Source organism: Xiphophorus couchianus, chromosome 15 (genome assembly GCF_001444195.1).
Source record: "Xiphophorus couchianus chromosome 15, X_couchianus-1.0, whole genome shotgun sequence".
NCBI classification, from domain to species: Eukaryota; Metazoa; Chordata; class Actinopteri; order Cyprinodontiformes; family Poeciliidae; genus Xiphophorus; species Xiphophorus couchianus.
In genome coordinates this window covers 17397047-17416707 of record NC_040242.1, presented here as the reverse complement: position 1 = coordinate 17416707, position 19661 = coordinate 17397047, and the positions used below count along the sequence as shown (strand labels likewise).

At 39.6% G+C, this 19661-nt stretch overlaps 1 protein-coding gene and 1 long non-coding RNA gene across 5 annotated transcripts in view; one reads left to right on the top strand and one right to left on the bottom strand.

Annotated features, from left to right (window-relative positions):
• phip (PHIP subunit of CUL4-Ring ligase complex) overlaps positions 1-19661 on the bottom strand; it is a 40197-nt gene that overhangs the window by 5662 nt on the left and 14874 nt on the right. For 2 of the 3 annotated variants that reach the window (XM_028040333.1, XM_028040335.1), the window contains exons 14-34: positions 17675-17831; positions 15942-16076; positions 12235-12363; positions 11938-12163; positions 11359-11511; positions 10415-10598; positions 10223-10325; positions 10000-10137; positions 9140-9237; positions 8122-8329; positions 7870-7980; positions 7654-7761; positions 5641-5765; positions 5384-5466; positions 5155-5266; positions 4167-4228; positions 3815-3970; positions 3150-3270; positions 2938-3063; positions 2773-2848; positions 2048-2107 (exon numbers count right to left, since the gene is read on the bottom strand). In XM_028040333.1, coding sequence (XP_027896134.1) covers positions 2048-2107; positions 2773-2848; positions 2938-3063; positions 3150-3270; positions 3815-3970; positions 4167-4228; positions 5155-5266; positions 5384-5466; positions 5641-5765; positions 7654-7761; positions 7870-7980; positions 8122-8329; positions 9140-9237; positions 10000-10137; positions 10223-10325; positions 10415-10598; positions 11359-11511; positions 11938-12163; positions 12235-12363; positions 15942-16076; positions 17675-17831 — 2671 coding nt within the window. The remainder of the gene's footprint in view (positions 1-2047; positions 2108-2772; positions 2849-2937; positions 3064-3149; positions 3271-3814; positions 3971-4166; positions 4229-5154; positions 5267-5383; positions 5467-5640; positions 5766-7653; positions 7762-7869; positions 7981-8121; positions 8330-9139; positions 9238-9999; positions 10138-10222; positions 10326-10414; positions 10599-11358; positions 11512-11937; positions 12164-12234; positions 12364-15941; positions 16077-17674; positions 17832-19661) is intronic. The other variant, XM_028040334.1, reaches the window with a different exon arrangement.
• LOC114158647 (uncharacterized) overlaps positions 1-19661 on the top strand; it is a 28974-nt gene that overhangs the window by 7762 nt on the left and 1551 nt on the right. The gene's annotated exons all lie outside the window — the stretch shown is intronic.

The window sequence follows — 19661 nt, the reverse complement described above, 5'->3', positions numbered from 1 at the left end:
TTAAATACTGTATACAAATGATTAAACACACAACTTTATTTACGTCCAGTGCCGTTACTATTACAAAGGACGAGTACAAAAAGGAGGCTCATCTGACGTCTTTAAAATGGCAGAGCAGTACTGACAAGAGGCTACTGCTAATGTTTGTGCTAATGTTAATGTCTTCTGATTTTTACTTTTGCAAAAGTAAAAATCAAATGTTAGCTTCAGATTAACAACAAATATTGTTATTGTTAAAAAAAAACTATTTCTTCTGCTCTTTCGAAATAATACTTATCTTATACTACTTAACAAGAATCGTGCAGTTTGCGAATCTTTCAGAAAAGTGAAATTTATTTATTTTTGTCATTGGCGGTAAATATATTATAAAACAGACGTTCAACACAAAACTAAAAATGTTATTTATACTTTGTGGCAGTTCGTTACTAGAAAAAACCGCTCATCTCTTCACACCAAATTAATTATTGTTTATGAAACATAAGCTCTTTTGAAATACTGCTTGTCTCCTTAGACACAAGAAATTTACAGTTATCAAATTTTGCTAAAGTAAAAATCAGATGTTTATTTTGTGGCACTTGGTTTCCGGTGAGAGTTGGACTCCGCCAGGGCTGCCCTTTGTCACCGATTCTGTTCATCACTTTCATGGACAGAATTTCTAGGCGCAGCCAAGGTGTTGAGGGGATCCGATTTGGTGGCCTTAGGATCTCATCTCTGCTTTTCGCAGACGATGTGGTCCTTTTGGCTTCATCAGATCGTGATCTGCAGCTCTCGCTGGATCGGTTCGCAGCCGAGTGTGAAGCGGCCGGGATGGGGATCAGTGCCTCCAAATCCGAGGCCATGGTCTTGAGCCGGAAAAGGGTAGAGTGCCTTCTCCGGGTCAGGGGGGGTGTCCTGCCCCAAGTGGAGGAGTTTAAGTATCTCGGGATCTTGTTCACGAATGGGGGAAGAAGGGAGCGGGAGATCGACAGGCGGATTGGCGCAGCGTCTGCTGTCAAGCGGGCGCTGTACAGGTCCGTCGTGGTGAAGAAAGAGCTGAGCCAAAAAGCGAAGCTCTCGATTTACCGGTCGATCTACGTTCCCACCCTCATCTATGGTCATGAGCTTTGGGTCATGACCGAAAGAACGAGATCGCGGATACAAGTGGCCGAAATGGGTTTTCTCCGTAGGGTGGCTGGGCTCTCCCTTAGAGATAGGGTGAGAAGCTCAGTCATCCGGGAGGGACTCAGAGTAGAGCCGCTGCTCCTTCACATCGAGAGGAGCCAGTTGAGGTGGCTTGGGCATCTGGTCAGGATGCCTCCTGGACGCCTCCCTGGTGAGGTGTTCCGGGCACGTCCCACCGGGAGGAGGCCCCGGGGAAGACCCAGGACACGCTGGAGAGACTATGTCTCTCGGCTGGCCTGGGAACGCCTCGGGATTCCCCCGGAGGAGCTGGAAGAAGTGGCTGGGGAGAGGGAAGTCTGGGCCTCCCTTCTGAAGCTGCTACCCCCGCGACCCGACCTCGGATAAGCGGAAGAAGATGGATGGATGGATGGATGGTTACCTGAAAATGCGCTCATCTCTTAGCAACAGATAGACAACAAATATTGTTATTGTTAAAAAAAACATAAGATTTTTTTCTGCTCTTTTGAAATACCACTTAACAAGAATAGTGCAGTTGGTGGCGCTCTGCCTTCTCGGCAGGAACTCAGTGTTTCGCCATCTCTGTAGTTCTCTACATCTCTGCCCTCCTCAGTGTTCTGTTGCTATGGTAACTAATCCTCTTTGAAAACTGTCATGTATGAGTGAGACACAGAGGGGGAGACAAAATTCTGTGTTTTGATTTGAATTTGGCTTGTTTTTTTCACTAGTTACGTCGCCATGGTTACTCGAAATGCCAACAGAAGTAATAGCTCGCATGCCCACATGTTTTGATATTTGTACTGTGGGGTTGCACGCAGCAGTACGAGCTGCGCTGAAAGGAGGAGGCAGTTATTTTGAGGTGTAGAGTAATAGCTGCCTTCCATGCATTGCTATGGCAGGCCCCAATAATGGCAATTAGTCATGTTACCTTATGGTTTCGGGTTGATGTTCCTGGAGCATTATTATCCTCATCATCCTCCTCCTCATCCTACACAAGAAGAAAATGACAAGGGGCCCATAATAAATTATCCCACAGCCAACTGCAGCTTTATCTCAAGGAAGATATTTGTTTTTTAAATGGAAATAACTGTAATTTACTAAAGCAAGCAATAGAGAAGCAACAGTCAAAACTAAATGTATAGAAAAATTACTAACGACGTAAAGTAGTATAGTGTGACAAATGTATAGCACAGTATCCTTTTCCATACTATAGTAGCATAGCATGGCACAGCATACCAATGTGTAGTATTGTATATTATAGTTCTTTATGTTATACAGTACTATAATTTACAGTGTAGTATGGCAATGTATAATACTATACTGTATAACATGATATTATACAGTGTAGTATGGCATGTATATACATTGCATAGGAATGTATACATTGTACAGCAATGTATTCACAGTATAAGATGGTTGTATTGTAGTACAGTATAGAATAGCATAGCCATGCCATACTATACTATGCTAGTTGCATAGTACTAGTGCTGTAATATCATATACATTGCTACACATTGTATAGAAATGTATAGTATATTATGGCACAATATAATATAGATCTAACATAGTATAGTCCAGTATAGCATAGCATAGGAATGTATAGTATATTACAGTGTAGTATACTACAGTATGGCACAGTGTAGGTAAACACACCTCATCTTCAGAGTCAGAGAAGGTGGCCTTCTTCATGGTTTTGTACAGAGGCTTGAGATCTGTGAGACTTTGGTCCCTGCAGATCAAAGACAAAAACAGAAAGCAAATCAGCAACTAATGACTGGACAGGTTAAGAATTTCAGTGACAATGCAAGCTCAACATACTTAATGAACGCCAGCATGAGGTCAGAGACGAACTTGGCGGTCGTGACGATGAACGACCCCGGCTCATTGAACGTCTGGGCGTTGTGTTCTATATAACGAACCTCCCACATTAAAGAGGAAAGGCGCCTGTAATAATAACAATAATGGGGTTTTTTTTACAGACTTGCTCTCATTCCTACACACTGCTTGCGGCACAGCCTCAGGTGAGTTACCTGTAGAAGCGATTCACCAGCCTTTCACGTATGGTGCTGAGATCGGTGACGTAGGCCACGACCGTGCAGTAGGACGGGTACGCCTGTAGATCTACTGGGAAGGCAAACGGTGCTGCCACGTCTGAAAGAGGCCGATATGTTGGACAGTAGACAGAGAAATAATGAAAACCGGTTAGTGCTGGTGTATTTTAAGCTGTAAGAAGCTCTAAAAATAGAAAGAATGAAAGAAACAACAACCTTTGATTAGTAAAAAAATGCAGGAAGTAAAGGTGTACGTTTAGTCAGAATACATATTGCTTTAACCAAAATATGAAAGTCAGGGGTTTTTTTCGAAACCGTTTTCCTAATTTGCATTTATCAGATGAGATAGCTCTGGTCAAACCTGGGAGGCAGAAAACCAGTGGAATAAATAAGAGATAGCTGCGACAGAATGTGTTGGCTTCCACCAGGGGGAGCCCTCGGACTAGATTTCCTTTACAGTTTATGTTTGGTATAACATTACAACAGTTAACTGTAATAAAAGCCAGCTCCTTGGTGTTTTATCTTAATATTCAACCAGCCTATTCCTGTGTTGATGAGCTCAGAATGCTGACTCAAAGCTGCTGGAAATGAGTCTTTGGCTCAATTTTACTTTCGCATAAAGGGAACTGCTGGTGACATCATACCGAGCATGCAGAGTTGGTCGATGGCTTTGATGATGCGTTCGCACTCCTCGGCCCGCGTGCGGCAGCCCCATTCACCGTCCTGCGGGACGTACAGCAGATCTTTCTGCTCGTCTTCTGTCAGAGGGACGCTCGTGCCCAGCTCATCGGGAAACGTGGCTACAGCATGAGCAAGGGGCGAAACAGAAGGGAAAGTTTTCAAAATGATAAATGAAAGGGTTGTCTAGAGTTAACATCCCAAATTTACGATCTTTGCTGCATGTCTTGTCCCTTTGCCATTCTGTTTGACAACTGTGAATAAAAGGTAGGTGCCACAAAGTCTGAGAAAAATGTATTAAAAGTATGAGATGCGTACCGTCGTCAGGGATGGGTTCCATGTCCCACGGGCTCATCTTCTCTGTGTCACCGTTATCCCAGCTGCATGGAAAACATCAGGGATTGGTCCTCTGTACCCTCACTTTCTATTCCTATTGATTTCATTTGTATTTCTGCTGACATGTATTATTGCTTCTTTTTTTTTTTTCCAACTAAGTGACGACATTGCATTGGAAAAGTGTTCTCTCCTTAGAGAGTTCATCTTTCTGAGCTTTACTTTCACGCTTATAGACCTCAGGTCTTCAAATATCAATATCTGGCCAAGAGTAAAATGAGAAGTTTTTAAATTATGATTTCTTTAATTAGAAAAAAAAACTGTGGGGAAAAGTAACTCCTCTAAATTTAATAAATACATATCAGTCAGATTTAGGTATAGGCTTCTTTTTTTCTTTTATCAGTCAGAGATGGATTTGCTGATGTGTTTTCAGATTACTGTCTTGTGCCTAAGCGAAATACACCATCTTGTGTTTAGACAACAAAAAAGTTGTCTTTTTTGACCCTCTTAGTGCTGTCTGAGTCTTTTTTTTTTTAGATATGCTACTAACATATAAGTTCCGCCGACTGTCAATCCTCATCTCTGAATCTAAAAACAGATCCTTTTGGACGTCCCACTCTTTCCTTTTCATCTTCAGTTCTCTCTATTTCTTAGAAACATATTTCATTTTGCTCCCTGGCTTCACTACGTGCGTACAATGTTTTTTAAACCTGATGGTCAGATAAAGATCCCTTGGCTTTTTTCAGACTTTACTACAACAAAACCACAAACGTTTTGGGGGGAGTTTATGTGACAGTTCTGCAGTAACAGACTGCTACATTTAGTGCAGCAACCAGAAAAGTGGTTGCTGCACAAAAATATGGGCCTTTTTTGGTTTATGATAGATTCACAATATGCAACGCACTTGGTTATGCACTTTTATGGTTGTGCCCATTTAACTGCAACCCAACTGTGAAGTGAACAGGGGTTTTACCAGACGTTGTAGCACTGGAACAGGCTGTCGGGATACTGGAGCTGGTAGGGCTCCTGACTCTCAATGGTCCCAAACCACCAGGCGTCGTCGATCACTGACCGAAACCTGTCGCCTGAGCAAGCGACACACAAGAAGTGTTTAGAGGCTTCTACCACATAAAAGTCACACTTCATGAGCCACATCCTGCAGGGAGTACTTCTATGTACAGTGAAGAGTGAATTTATCTGACCTATAGTCCACTGCCTCCTCCTAGCGTTGTCGAACTGTTGCCGCAACACCAGGAAGTCAATGACGTCAGGCATGTCATGGTACCTGCAGACAAGGTGTCAGTTAAAATCAGAGAAAAGATGCTGCAGGACCAATCTAACAAAAACATCCAAAGATATAACCCACTTAAACACAAACACTCTATCAATTCAACTTAAAAAGCTGAAAAATGGCCAAATTCCCAGCATTTCTAGGTATTTGCTTAAGTCAAACTCTTACTTCATGGAGAAGGAGCCTCCTGTCAGCTTCCCTGTGTCAGGGTCCAGAAAGGCCAGCTTCAGGCAGCAGAGTGTGGGCAGACCCACCTCATATTTGATGCCAACTATCTTCATCAATTCCTGCTCCTGAAACGCAAATGAACGCAAATCGTCTCAAAACGGATCAATTGGCTAACCTTGAAATGCAAATTATTTTAGATACAGTTCAGACGTGTGTTTATATTTTTCCCCCCAACATTTTCTTTCTGTGGGTGCTCTGGTTGCAGTTTTCTGGCTGATCACCAATCTTTAAGAAGCTTGAAGTGAAAAAAATAAATATAAAGATGGTACTTCGGTTATCTGAACCAGCAATTTTTAGTCAGATACCCATTTGGGGAAACAAATCAATTTGTGTGGAGCCGTGGAATTGTCTTTAGGAATTAAACCAAGGATGATTGTAAAACTTATTTAGGCTTGGATTTTCCAAAACCGCACTTAGAAATAAATAAAAGCAATTTCTTTGCTGATAAAAAGAGAGAGAGAAAAGGAAAAAGATGATTTGGATTTGATCAGATACCAATTTTTATGCCTGAAAAGTCGCTAAATATTGCAGCAGAGCAAGTTGATAACAGTGCGGTGACTGTTGTTGCATACAGAAATGACCAGGTGGGTAGGTCAACACCCTCTCTACCTTTGCAGACATAGATAAAATTGGTGGATAAGATCAGTTTCTCATGCAAGTATTGGCCGACTTCCATTATCCCAAAATTAACAAAATCTGGGCCGATTCATCGCTGCACACCAAACCTTTTAATTTTTCCTCTGCATTTCACGCCTTATGATCAGAAAATTCCCAAACAACACACTGGAACCCTAACACAAGAAAGTCTGCCATCCATGGGCAAAATGGAACTATTTCCGCTCGGTTATGTCAAAAGGGACTTAACACACTGCAGAAAATAAAATCAAGAGTTACAGTGAAGTCGGACGGTTCTCTTCACGCTCCCAGATGTATTTTCTACACAAGGACGGCACCTTTTCAGCATCTCTTTTAAGCACAGACTATTTTTAGGAGAGAGAAAAATGACTTCCTATGTGAAAGTGAACCCGGATACGCCGTTTCTCAGACTAAGACGTATCGCTACAAGGTTCAGAGGTAGCAGAAAAAAGAATAACTAATTGCAGACAGCAATGAGACGGTAACCAATGATGAAATGATTGTAGCAGGTAATGAATTTTCAGAAACTGCTGCGTCTTTGTCCCAATCCCTTAAAGACGACTTTATTTTTGCTATTCCCTCTGGAGCCGCTTGTTAGACCCCATTGAAGCCGCCGCTGACAGGACTCCCATCAAACAGTGGTTATTACTGGATGTCAGTGTTAAAATCACAAATGGTTCAAATTTAAGATCAATCAAAGACTGCTAAATTATTTGCCACCCACAATACGTTCAGGCGTCGCTGTCATTTATTTAGTGATAATTATGATTTAAGAAGCGGCTTTAGGAGGACATTAAGATGTTTTTACTAGATGGACGGAAACCCCCAAAAATCGAGTCAGTGAACGCACCATATGTGCACCAGTCTTTTCAGCAACAGGAAAGTGTTTCAAAATATACAATGGTTGCAAGAAGCTGTTTGAAAAACGTGCAAAAAATTAAAAGTTTTTCTACTTGGTTTGCTGTTCACTCAGGCGGCAACAACAGAAAGACTTTGAGTGAATAACAGGAAGGCTGAACAAAATCAGGGCAAGTATAAAGTTTTCCATCTTGGTCTGTTATGAAACATGCCGGGTCATGAAATGTCTGGGACTCTTCTGGCAAAATCAAAGTTAAGGTAAGGGTTACATTCAGAAAGGGAATAAACTGCAGTTTACAGTAACTAAAAGCAGCGGCAACTTCGACAGTTTTTTCTTGTAATTTATTAGTACAACCCTACAACTGACATAGCCATATGTCAATTCAGCTCATATTATAAATAATACATCCAGGGGATGAATACTTTTTTTTATAGTAATTGAATTAGCCGGTTTCTTACCCGCAGCTCCATCTTGTGCCAGGGCTGTTTCTTAGGGTGGATGCTGAAAATCTTTTTTTGTTTGGCCATTTCGACGTAAGCTTCATGACCCTGCTGGAAGTAGTACACCTGCAGGCGAGCGCAAAAATGCAACAGGTTACGTTTCGCGTGCGCTTAGCGTCGCAGCCTCGACGAGCGCCTGGATTCGCTGGAGAATTTTCAGGAAGCGTTGCGTACCTCGTCTCCCATCTGAGGAATGTAAGGACATCTGCGGGGAACCGTGTCTGTGATCCAGGCGGAGGGAAGCCATTCCTCCAAGGTCAGCCCTTGCTCCTGAAATTCATTCCTCTGAAAGTCACACACCGGGATAGATGTACAAAAATGTTCTAAATAAATGTCTCTAAGATGTAGTGCTGAAGCCCCTAAAACTAAATTCGCACTTTAACAAGGTTAAAAACACAAAATCCAGTGAGTGAGAGTCTAACAGACCTTCCTCTTCTCCTTTGGTTTCTTCTTCTTTGGTAATGCGCCGTCTTTGTCTGCTTTCTCTTTCTTCTTCTCCTTCTTCCCCTCCCTTTTCTTGTCGCTGTCCTCCTCGGAGCCGCTGTTTTTCTTCTTCACTTTCACGCTCTTCTTGGGCGGCTCCAGGTTGATGCCGGCGTCTGCCGTCCAGTCAGAGTAATCGCTGGAGTAATCGCTGCAACAGAGCAACAACAACAAAGAAAAACAAACATAAAAAAAAAAATAATCAAAGAAAATTGTTTTATGAAAATGCTGTTTATGCAAGAAAAAATGTAACAGAGCCTGGCAAAAAATGTTCAGAAGTTTTGTCAAGATACAACAAACTTTTAAATAAATTAGAAAATAAGCCTCGACAAGTGACGTTTGTCAGCTTAAAAGTAAGTTTTTATTTAATTTTCCTTTAGCTGTGAGCAGAAAATCATCATAATTAACAGAAATTGGCATTTTCAAGCATCAATTTGTGTAATTAATCTGTATAATGAGACAAAGTTTATGAAATAAATGGGTTTAAAAATAATATTCTGATTTTCTGAAAGGGTCTGTGCATGCCTCTCTTTTAATGTTCATTTGTAAAAGTTATAACTTAATAAAATGTTGTTGTACTTCCTGTCAGTTACACACAATCACTATGTAGTGAACAGATCCACTGATCCTGAATTAAAGCTATGCTGCCTTCACTGTACCCTGAGATTCTGAATTACAAACCCTTAACATTGCTTTAATAACAGATATTGTCATGCTTGGATTATTTTCTTCATTCATCTTTGAAGATAAACTCTGAATTTTATATTGCAACAGAAGCATTATTTGCTCTTTCTCCCCAATCCAGACGTTGGAAATTCTGACTTTCCCAATGAATGTACATTTATTGCAACCTTCTGTTAAATAAAAAAAAAAGAAAGTTAATTAAAAATAAATATATGTAAATAAGGTTTCCTTTAAATGCAAAATTCTGGTTGTGTATATTAAATAATGAATTATTTACCTGGAGCTGCTGTGCTCGTCTGGCCACGGCTCCTTCTCTTCTTCGTTCTTTTCATCCTCCGAGGAATATCCGTTAATTTGCCGAACCTCCACCTCTGCCTGAAAACACACATTATTTTAGCGTAAAACACACTTGTAAACAAAACTACATATTACCAGGGTTCACACACTTTTTCCCACAGTAAAATTGAAGCACTTTTCAGGGTAAGATTTCAAAATTTGGACACAAAAAGAACAATAGAAATCAACTTAAAAAGACAGTTTACAATTATATAACATTTATTATTATTAATAATGTCTTTTGTAAGTATTCCACATTCTACAGAAGGGATAAGGTGAAGTAAAATATAACAAAACTTAAATCCCCCAATTTCAACAACATTTAATGTATAAAATATAAGTCAACTTTTATTTCAATTACACAGATCAATAATTCATTGAGCCATTAGGAATAATAAATATTCATTACATTGAAACAATGCGACCAAATCTGCTCAAATTAAATGCTAAAAGAAAACATACAAAGAAAGTTACAAAGAAAATTTATTAAAAAGTGTTCTTGCTAAGTTTTCAGGCATTTTTAATAATTCAAACGAATCAAAAACAAAAAAAGTTTGGTCTGAAATTACTTCAGTCAGAAAAAATGTCTTTCTACAAGGCATATGAAAATATCTGGTTTCAAATGTAAATGACGTTTTCCAAATTTAGGTTTTGCACGTTGAATTGCACTTTATCACAACACTGTGCAGTTTGAATACCAAGCACTTTCAAGTAGTTTATAGAGAAATCAAGCAATTGAAATTCAAGCATTTCAAACACCCTGGCGAACACTGTATTATGTCATACGAGCGCTATATGTACCTCTGAGGTGCTGTCGTCGTCGTCAGCAGCCTCTGCGCTCTGCCGACTCGTCTCCTCCATGGCGGCACGAGTGTGGTAGCCGTGGTTACCCTGACTCTTCCTCCCCTCGTCTACCGCGCACTCTGACGTCGGGTGAACCTTCGCAACAGATAACGAAGGGGAAAGTTTACTGGATGCGTTACAGGATGCAGAAAAAAAAAACATTAAGAGATAACTCCCGCACCCTGCTCTCCTTGGGGAGCGAGTGGATCGTGCGTCTCCTCCTCTCCGACTGATAAATATTGATCTCCTCGTCGCCTTTAGCCTCGCGCCACGTCACTTGTTTCCTGCGCACGTACACAAACCAAGGTGTTCTTGAGAGGAAAGTCTTGTAGAAAGCTCGACTGCATGGATGGGGATCTTTTAAAAGTTTTACCTGACGGAGGCGTCCTCCAGCTCAGGGACCAGCACCCGGCGGCTCCAGGCCACCAGGTCGCCCTCTGTGGCCATCTGGCTGCGGGGGGCGTTGCTGTGCATCTGGCGGACGCCCTCGATCTGGCCGCTGCGCCGGAGACCGACGTTGGGAGGGGAGTGGACCTCAGTGGGAGAACCGACGGAACCTAAAGGGAAACGGTGTCAAAAATGGTTTTATTTACAACCACAGCATCCAAAGGATTTGCTGGATTTAATGAGGGTGCAGTTATAGTGGATACATTTACATTTTGTCACATTTGTACTTTTAAGGGATTTTATGCGATAGATCAAAACAAAGTGAATCGGAGGATAAATGAATTTGAGTTAAAAAATATATATTAATAATAAAAGCGTGGCATGTTTCTGTATTCAGCTGTAATAGACTGAACCTACAGCTGCACATATTTTGGTCTCCACCAGCTTTATGCCTATTTTCCTTCCAAAACAGATTAAATAAATAGCTGGGCGACGTGGCTTAAAAAGAAAATCTCAGACTTTTTCATACCAAATTCAATTTCCAATTTTTAAATGTAATTTTTCTTACTTTCTTCTCTTGAATCAATCAATGAGTCAAGTTTATTTGTGCAGCACAGTTCAAAATGCTTTACATCATAAAAACCCCAAAATAAAAAGTCATAAAAACAACATATCACCAATTTGATAAGCAGTAGCAAACATTTACTACAAAAAAAAAAAAAAAAGGTTTTTATTTCAATAACTCCTTTTTGTAGTTGGCCTGAATTCAAAGTCGAAATAAATAGAAGCTGTAAAATAAACAAGATGATAGTTCTTGGGTGGGCTCACATCACTATGGAAACCCAAGAAAGTGCAGAAATTGTTTTTTAGATTTTCTAAAAGTGAAATCTTCAAAAGCAGAAGCATGGATGAAATGGAAATCATTCCTACCTCTGCTGGCCCTGATGTTCGCTCCAGACCCTCCGGCGGCAGAGGCGTCGTTGGCTCCCATCCTTTGGTCCTGCTCTTGCTGCAGCCTCTGGATCATGGTGTCCAGCGGACTGGGCCCGTCCACCGCCTGCTCGCTCACCACTTGGTTCAGGCCTGACCGGAAGTGAGAAATCAAGTCCACAGAGAAAAAGCCAGCGGCAGGAAAAACATACTTTTTTGTAGGAAATATAGCAACAAAGCCTCACTGGCAGAATTTTAGCCAAGTGGCATTACATTAAAATAGATTTCCATGTCATTGACTACTGATTACAGCCAAGATTTGAAAAAAATATATATAATTAAATATGATTTTAATTCCAGTACCGCCTTTTTTTTTTTAAAGCCTTTCATTATGTGCATTTGAGAAATCCAAACATTAATATTATGCTAACATGTAAAGTCTTCATCTTGAGAAAGGCATTTCTGATTAGGTGCCTGATGAGCAGATTGAAGCAGAGGAGAACGACTCGTGTTTGTTCCTTCAGGCAGGCGCTTTTAAAAAAAAATAAAAACAAATGGAGACGATCTGAGCCGACATACCGGAGGAAGTGACCCCCATCTGAGGGATGAGCTGCTCATCCCGGCAGCCCTCCCGGCCCGGCACCAGCCGCTGGTACCTGGGCGGGTGGGGGTTCCCGTCCACGTCCACCAGGAAGGGCGGGGGCATCAGGTGCGGCGCCTGCTGGGTCTGCTCGTCCAGGACGTAGTTGTTGGCGTCCCGGATCAGAGGCCGGTAATCGGTGTGGAAAAACATCTGGTCGGCAATCTGAAGGCAGTTGTGTTGGATATTAACGATTGCAAACAACATTCTGGTTATGAATGTCAAAGACGGCACACCTTGTCATATTTGCCGCTGGAGCCAAAGCCGAAGATGAGCAGGTGACCGTGGGAGTCGGTGGCGGCGAAGTGCTGCCCGTCAGGACTACATTTACAGTCAAACAATGCTCCGTGTCCCTGGCCTTCGATCTGCAGAAGAAGAGCGAGACGAGGAAGAAGGCGGACGTTTGTGGGCTTTCCAAACCTTGAGATCACCTAAGCATTTTCAGGGATTTAAAGCTCCCATCCGAACCCTGCGGCTGACAGACAAGGCAACACAATGACAACAGAAAAAAGGCATTTTCTGCACAGCAACAATTTAATGAACAACCTTCTATGTTTCCCAGTGAGTCATGTCACTACTCCACATGTGGGAATGCTGTGGTTTTACTGTCTGCCCTTCCTGCCAGTAACTTCCCAACATGTCTGCTGACTAGAAACAACAGAGCCACACCCCCAAAACCTGAAGCGTCAACAGAAAAATTGAAAGAGCAAAACAGCAGCTAGGCTTTTGCTTTAATTTTTGGGATTCACTCAACCCCACTGGAGCACTACAGAGAGACAAATTTGTGCCCAGGTCTTAACTTCCTGGCTTTAATGTTGCCATGCTGTTTTTTCCTTATAATGTAACCTATTTTACAAAGTGCACCAGTCCCTCCTGCAGCAAAACAGCACCATAACACGATGCTACCACCTCTGTGCTTCACAGTTTGGATGGCAAAATGCTGTGAATTAAACTTGTAGAGGCCAATAGAGCCAAACATTTGCACTGTGTCCAAATGCTGAAAGGAATTTTAGCATGTACAAACTTCTGAATTTAAAGAAAGAAAATAAAACCTCCCTCCTTCATTTTTGTGGTTTTTAGCGAGTTATTCTCATAGTATCGAAGAACCTAAAACAGGGTTTCTGCGGGTTTCACCAGGTCAAATTGAAGACTTTTTAAAACAATTACGAATGGAATTTAAGACGTAACTTTGTCCAGCAAACTTGTGATTAATTTGCGCCCGGTATATGTTAGTAATGAGACAAAGAATAAGTTGCAGAAAAGTCCAGCAAGAAAAGAAAAATCCATAGAATATAGCAGTCGAGACAAAATTCAAGACCTGTAATGTATTTAAGGCCAACTTATTTTTTAAAAATTACTTTAAGACATTTTAAGGCCTTCATTTTAGGTACATGACAACTAGGCCTGTCGCGATAAACGATAAATCAATTAATCGTACGATAACTTAAAACTACCGACGTCATTTTAATTATCGGCATTATCGTCTCTTCCGACCTTTTTCTCTTTCAGCTAATGACACCGAATGAAAAAAGGCTCAACTCCGGTTCTCTCCACTGACCCTCCCTTCCTCATTTCCTTAGTGTAAAGCCCAGCGCACACGACACGATCTTAGAGCTGTCGGCCGATTCTCGGCCCATTTATAAAACCTGACAGACAACACATTAGCCCGTGTGGTTTCCAACAATGGGCACAAAATAATGGCTACAAGTCCAGTGAACTAATTTTAAAACCAGGCATTAATCAATGCTTTACTACAATCTACCTGCAATGCATGTGGCTAGTGTCAGCGTAAAGTCCTGACCGAATGAAAATTATTATAACCTATTTACTTCAGGTCCCCTTGTCATTGCTGTTTGGGATTCCCCTCCATAATTTCCCCTCAGAAAGCATGGAGGAGAATCCTCGCTTTCTGATTGGCTGCCTGTCACATTCAACAGGTGTAGTTAAAGCTCCCAGTCGGGGAAAACCCCTGATTTGGATCAGAGCAGCAACAACGATCTACGGTAACACACCACACAATCTTAGAAAGACCAACGTGCTAAGATTGTTGTAAGGGGAAAAATAGGAGCAAAAAATCATGTAGTGTGAATTATTGCATCAGGTAGTCGATGTGCCCATCTTCTCTATTTAAATCTAATTATTACTGAAGGGCAACATAATATACAAACTTCATAATCTGCACTCTTTAGGTGGAATGCAGTTTTTATTTACACTTTGGCTTTATGTTTAGTTTTTTTTTCCAGTACATTTTTTGTTAATGGAGACTGAGAATCCATTTTATTTTTGTTTTTGGTTGTTTTGTTTATTTTGTTTATCAGCTCCAGTGTTTAGTGTTCTTTTGAAAATAAAGTGTATCTAACTTTGGCAAGAAATCGCATGTATTATTACGTCATTTCCATTAAATCAGTGTAAAAAGGTCTTCAAACAATATTATCGTTTATCGCAATAATTTTTGAGACAATTAATCGTTCAGCAAAATTTGCTATTGTGACAGGCCTAATGACAACAGACTTAAATTTATGGTGTTTAAGGATGCATGGACATTCTGTAAAACAGAAAACTTAAACCTGATGTACTATATCTATTTCCAACTGTGTATCAGAGTTTAAGACTGTGACATGACAAAATGTGGACACATTCAGACTATTAACCCTCCTGTTATGTTGCAAGTCAAATTGACCCGTTTAAAAGTTTAAAGACATTTTAAAAATAGTTGGAAGTGTTATGTTTTTTTTACTTTTTCTATTTGTCTTAATAGGTGCACTCTACATATAAATTGAAATTTTATTCATTTTAAACATTTGCAACCCCCCACCCTGCGTCTACTTTTTACATAGATACTGTTTGGGTCAATTTGACCCAGCAATAAAAAAAATGTCCAATTCTATATGTTTCCTTGCAGCTATGAACCATATTTCACCACACGCACACACAAACACAACACATGCACACACACAAACCCATCTTCTCAGCATTCTCTTCCTTCACTAGGAAACTGCGAGAAAGCAGGTGTTCATACAACTTTTGACGGGAACATTTTCTGTTCCCGTGGCCAACTCCACCCACACTGAGTGGACACTCAGCAGAAGTGGAGAAAAACATAAATACTCTCTGCATGACTCATTTGTCTTTATTTTAATCAGCGCGTCAATTTGACCCAGAACAGTATGTGTGTCTCAAGTTCAATTATAAAGATCACCCATTGAAAAAAAAAATCCAAAATGTAATATAAATTTTTCCTTTATTTGTTAGAAATAAAAAAACATCACTGCACAAATATTGAGTGAAATGGTTAGTATTGGAGTTAATAATCAGATACAAAAATGTTTTGGAGGAATTTTTTAGTTTCTGACACTATTGCATGATTAAACACTCCCCGGGTCAAATTAACCCACAAACATTTTTGCTGTACCTCAGAAACAAACATAAGAGGAGGGTTAAGGCGTTTGCATTAATACTGTTAATGCAAACATTGGCTGCCAAACACTATTAATTTAACAGTGTAGTTCTCTTCCCATCATCCACCTGCTACTCATCTTAATACAGACCCAGGAGCAGAATTTAGTCAAAGTTAGTGAACTTTACTTGCAGTAATTATCAAACTGAAATCCGAGCTTTGTCTCAATCACACACTCCCGTTGCAGTTCAGCACCAAAACTGAGACCAAGACTTTTTGGCCAACTGATCAGCTTCCTTAGTGACTCATGTCCTGAAACTGTGATTAGGACTGTCATCGGTTCCCATAGAGACAAAGACAAAAGGATGCAACCGTAATAAATACATTGGAAGAGTTATCACAATGGTACATTTCGCAGAGGGAATCATAACAAGATGATAGAAAATTACACCGAGGTGATTTAAGGTGGAACATATCAGGATCTTCGCTCGACTTGTTGCAGAACAACACAGATTAGCAAACGAGTGAGAAAAATGAGAGACCCACCATGTTGAAATAAGAGCGGATCTTGACTCCTCTCGCCAGATCCCAAACGATGCAGTTCCCGTCGTGCCCGGCCGAGAAAAGGATCCTCGGATCAAACGGATGAGGCTCGAGGACAAACACTTCATCTTCATGACCCTGCCAAAAAAAACACAAAAAAAACCAGCATCAGCTCCATTAAGGAGGGATAAACGCATGCAAAACGCTGGCTATAAACATAATTATAGGGAGAAGTAAAATCCAAGATTTTAGCTTGTTGCCATAAAACTAAAAGCAGTTTAACTGGAATCTAAAGCACACAGATTAGAGTTTTGTTTTTATATGGACTATTGTTAGTCAGTGTCCAATGGGCCACATCCATCAAATGCCATCTGGGAGGCTGTTGTCACCAACAATAAAATAACAAGACGGGGAGGTCTATGGCAGGCGGTGTTGTGAAATCATGACCTGGGGAACAAAGTAGGCCCTGGAGGTTTCACCGACATCGGTAAAATGATGGCCGTGTTGAGCTACTACAGCCTATTAACAGCACGAAAGAACAAAAACAAATCTCTTTTAATTCTAATGTTTTTACATTAAAGAGAAAATTGAATAAAAAAGGTGCAACGCTTTAAATCAGCTGCAAAGGACAGCGATTATTTGGGATTATTTCTTCTTAATTTTTATAATATTCTCAGAATTTATGTAGGAAATATTAACCTTCCACGAACTTTAATAGCCAGATCTTATCTTTGAAAATAACATTGATGAAATTGGCTTCCGGTTTTCATAGTGAGTGTCTGGGAGGTACCTCTATAACTCAGTCAGGTCACCTTTATTTCATTACGGAAAACGTGTCCAACGCTGCAGTGATCTTGAGAAATGCAGATTTGATTTGATTTTTTAAGTTTGCATTCAGCGCTCTCTTTATTTAGCAAGTTATGCAATTATTTTTACATAATTCAGGTCAACCCAGTTTTAGAGTCCCAGATCCAGTTTAACCTTAATTTAAAGTGGCTTAGACACATACCAGGTAGTAAATTAACCACTTTTTCAGTTTCTGACTGAATCTGCAAGTCAAAAACAAAAATACTGATGGATGTAACGTTAGAAATTCATGGACATATTGTATATTTTTCTTCTCTAACTGCTTAATATGCTATTATTTTTCCTATGTTGTAAATTTGTCCTAATTGTAAAGTTTCTTACTCTTAATTTGACCTTTTTTCCAGAAAGTATTCACAATGTGTCTCTTTTCTTCACTTACTTGAATGTGTTTTCTTGGTTTTGTGTCTTTAATAAACTAGCAAAAAGTTTAAAAAAGAAAAGTTCCATAACTGGATATTTGTGTGTAGAATATTCTATTCTATTCTAAAATCAAGGACAAAGTATGTCAAATTTAAAAATCCCTGCTCAAAACTTCACCTATACTAACAATTATTAGACTTTTGCCCTTTAGAGAGGAAGATAGGAAAATGTATGGATTTAAAAAAAAATACTTTTTCAACACCCAATTTCCACGGAAAATGATAAAAACTAATTCTGTACTTTTCCAGCATTTTAAAAGACTGAGGAGTCAAACTTAAAGTCTTCTGTCTAACAGTTAGAGATTTACGGTGGCGGAAAGCCGTAGAGACAATTGGGCCAACAATTTGAAAACGACGTGAGCGTCTGATGAAGTTAAGCAGAAACTGACTACTTGATGTTAAATACACATTGAATTAGTTTCAGAGTTTAAACGTTCAGACGCCTCTTACCATCAGGACATGGACCAGATTCCCGGTGGTGGAGTTCCACACCTTCAGCGTCAGATTATTGGCGGCGGTGATCACAGTGCTGTCATGGCGATCCCACGCCACCATGGTAACCTTAAGCTTAGTGACCTTGTCTTCCAGTGGAGGAGGGTTGTATTTCCTGATGGGAAGATTAAAAAAAATCCAATAAGACTAACAGCAGGATTTTTTAATAACTTAATTTGTCTTATTTTTTCCACTCTTTTATGCAAAAAAATAAAAATTAAGCAATAAAGCTGACAGCAAATAGTTCTTATGTATAAGTTATCCATTTGCCCCATTTTTATTTAAGTTTGATTTCTTTCCGTTTTAGAATAAATGCAAATTTTCGATCTGAAATATTTGCGGCTGCAGGATTTTAAATTTTTACACAAAAAGTGCAAAATTGCAACAAAACAAAAACTTCATATGAAGACAAACACCAAAACTAAACTTAAATGTCTTACTTAATCAGCTGATCAGTGATATACACCTTTAAATTTAGTCAATTTTTAAATCAATATCTTTAAGGAAAAGTAAAATTCACTCAAAACTAAAACCGTACCTTGTTTTATGGAATCTTTTGAAAAACTGAAGAAATGTAAAACTTCAGCTAGCACATCTAAAATACTAGAGAGACGAACCAAGAAATCGTCGTTTCTGATCAGCAAAGAAATAAATAAACCATAAGGTAAGTGCCACAGTGTTATGCTAACCACAGCACTCTTCGGCGTGGAAGGTAATACTGCAAGAAGAAGACTAAAAGTTAGCTATTTTTAGTGTGGTGTTTAAAAGAAAAGGTCAGGGAAACAGATGTTAAAAAAAACTATTTAAAACAAAAGATGTGAGATTTGAAAGTGCTGGCAGCCTTTTAGAAATCTCAGAGAGGAGATCTATATTCCCTAAGGACTCCACCCAAGGCTGCTGGTTGTACTTAATGACAGCAACACCCTAATTGCTTTAAAAAAAAAAAAAAGATCCATGACAGTTTAAAATGGCATCTCTGAACCGTTTAGTCCTTTAAAAAAGTGTTTCAAACACTTCTCTTTTTTAAAAAAAACAATAAAATAAAAAGAAAGGTCTGACAGATATTTTGTATTTCACTGATGAAAATAAACTACATGCATATTGAAGAACATTTTTCATTTTACATTTTTCTTGCTAGAACCAAAGCAATTTTACCTTATGAGTAGTAATTTAAAGTCTGGCCTTGTACTTCTTGGAAGGAGCTCGTGGCCTTGAACGTATCAGTAAATGTCTCAGGGACTTTTTCTTCCAATTCTCTCAGCAACCACAAGTTCAACCTCCATTGTTGCTCATCAATTGTTCAGAAGAAACGGCTGTGGCTATTTATGAACCCAATATTCAAATTCAACCATCCAGGCCTGCTTTCTTCAGCAGGCCTGGAGTCGCAGCAGTGAGTACAGATTGGTGAATCCCTGAAGGACTTAATGGCTGCCTCCCATCGAACCAGTAGAAATTCATTTTATACCAGAGTTCTGCTTAAAGACAGAAGAGGGTGTAGTTAAAACCGAGAAATCGGGTTGCAACTTGCACTGGTTGATTTTTACTTTAAGCCCTCATCAATAATTTGTCGGACAAATTGCAAGTTTTGTCCGCCCTGAGCTTTTTCGCTAATCGGAAAAAGCTTAATCTTTTTCCAATTAGCGAATGCGCTATGCCAAAAGACACTCAGTTTATTTGGTATTTATTTTGTACAATTGCCCAACTTTACAGATCAAAATACAAATAAATAAATGTTACAGACATTTTAATATAACTAAAATATTCAGTATGTTGTGTTATTTTCCAGCAGAGTATATAATTGTTGCTATGTTCTTGTGAATGAAAGGTAATTAGATCATGCTCTAAATAATCTGCAATTAACGATTATTGTAGTGATCAACTATTCCATCAAGTATTCTGACAATTAATCAATTAATTGTTTAAAACAATTGCCACATCCTGCAAA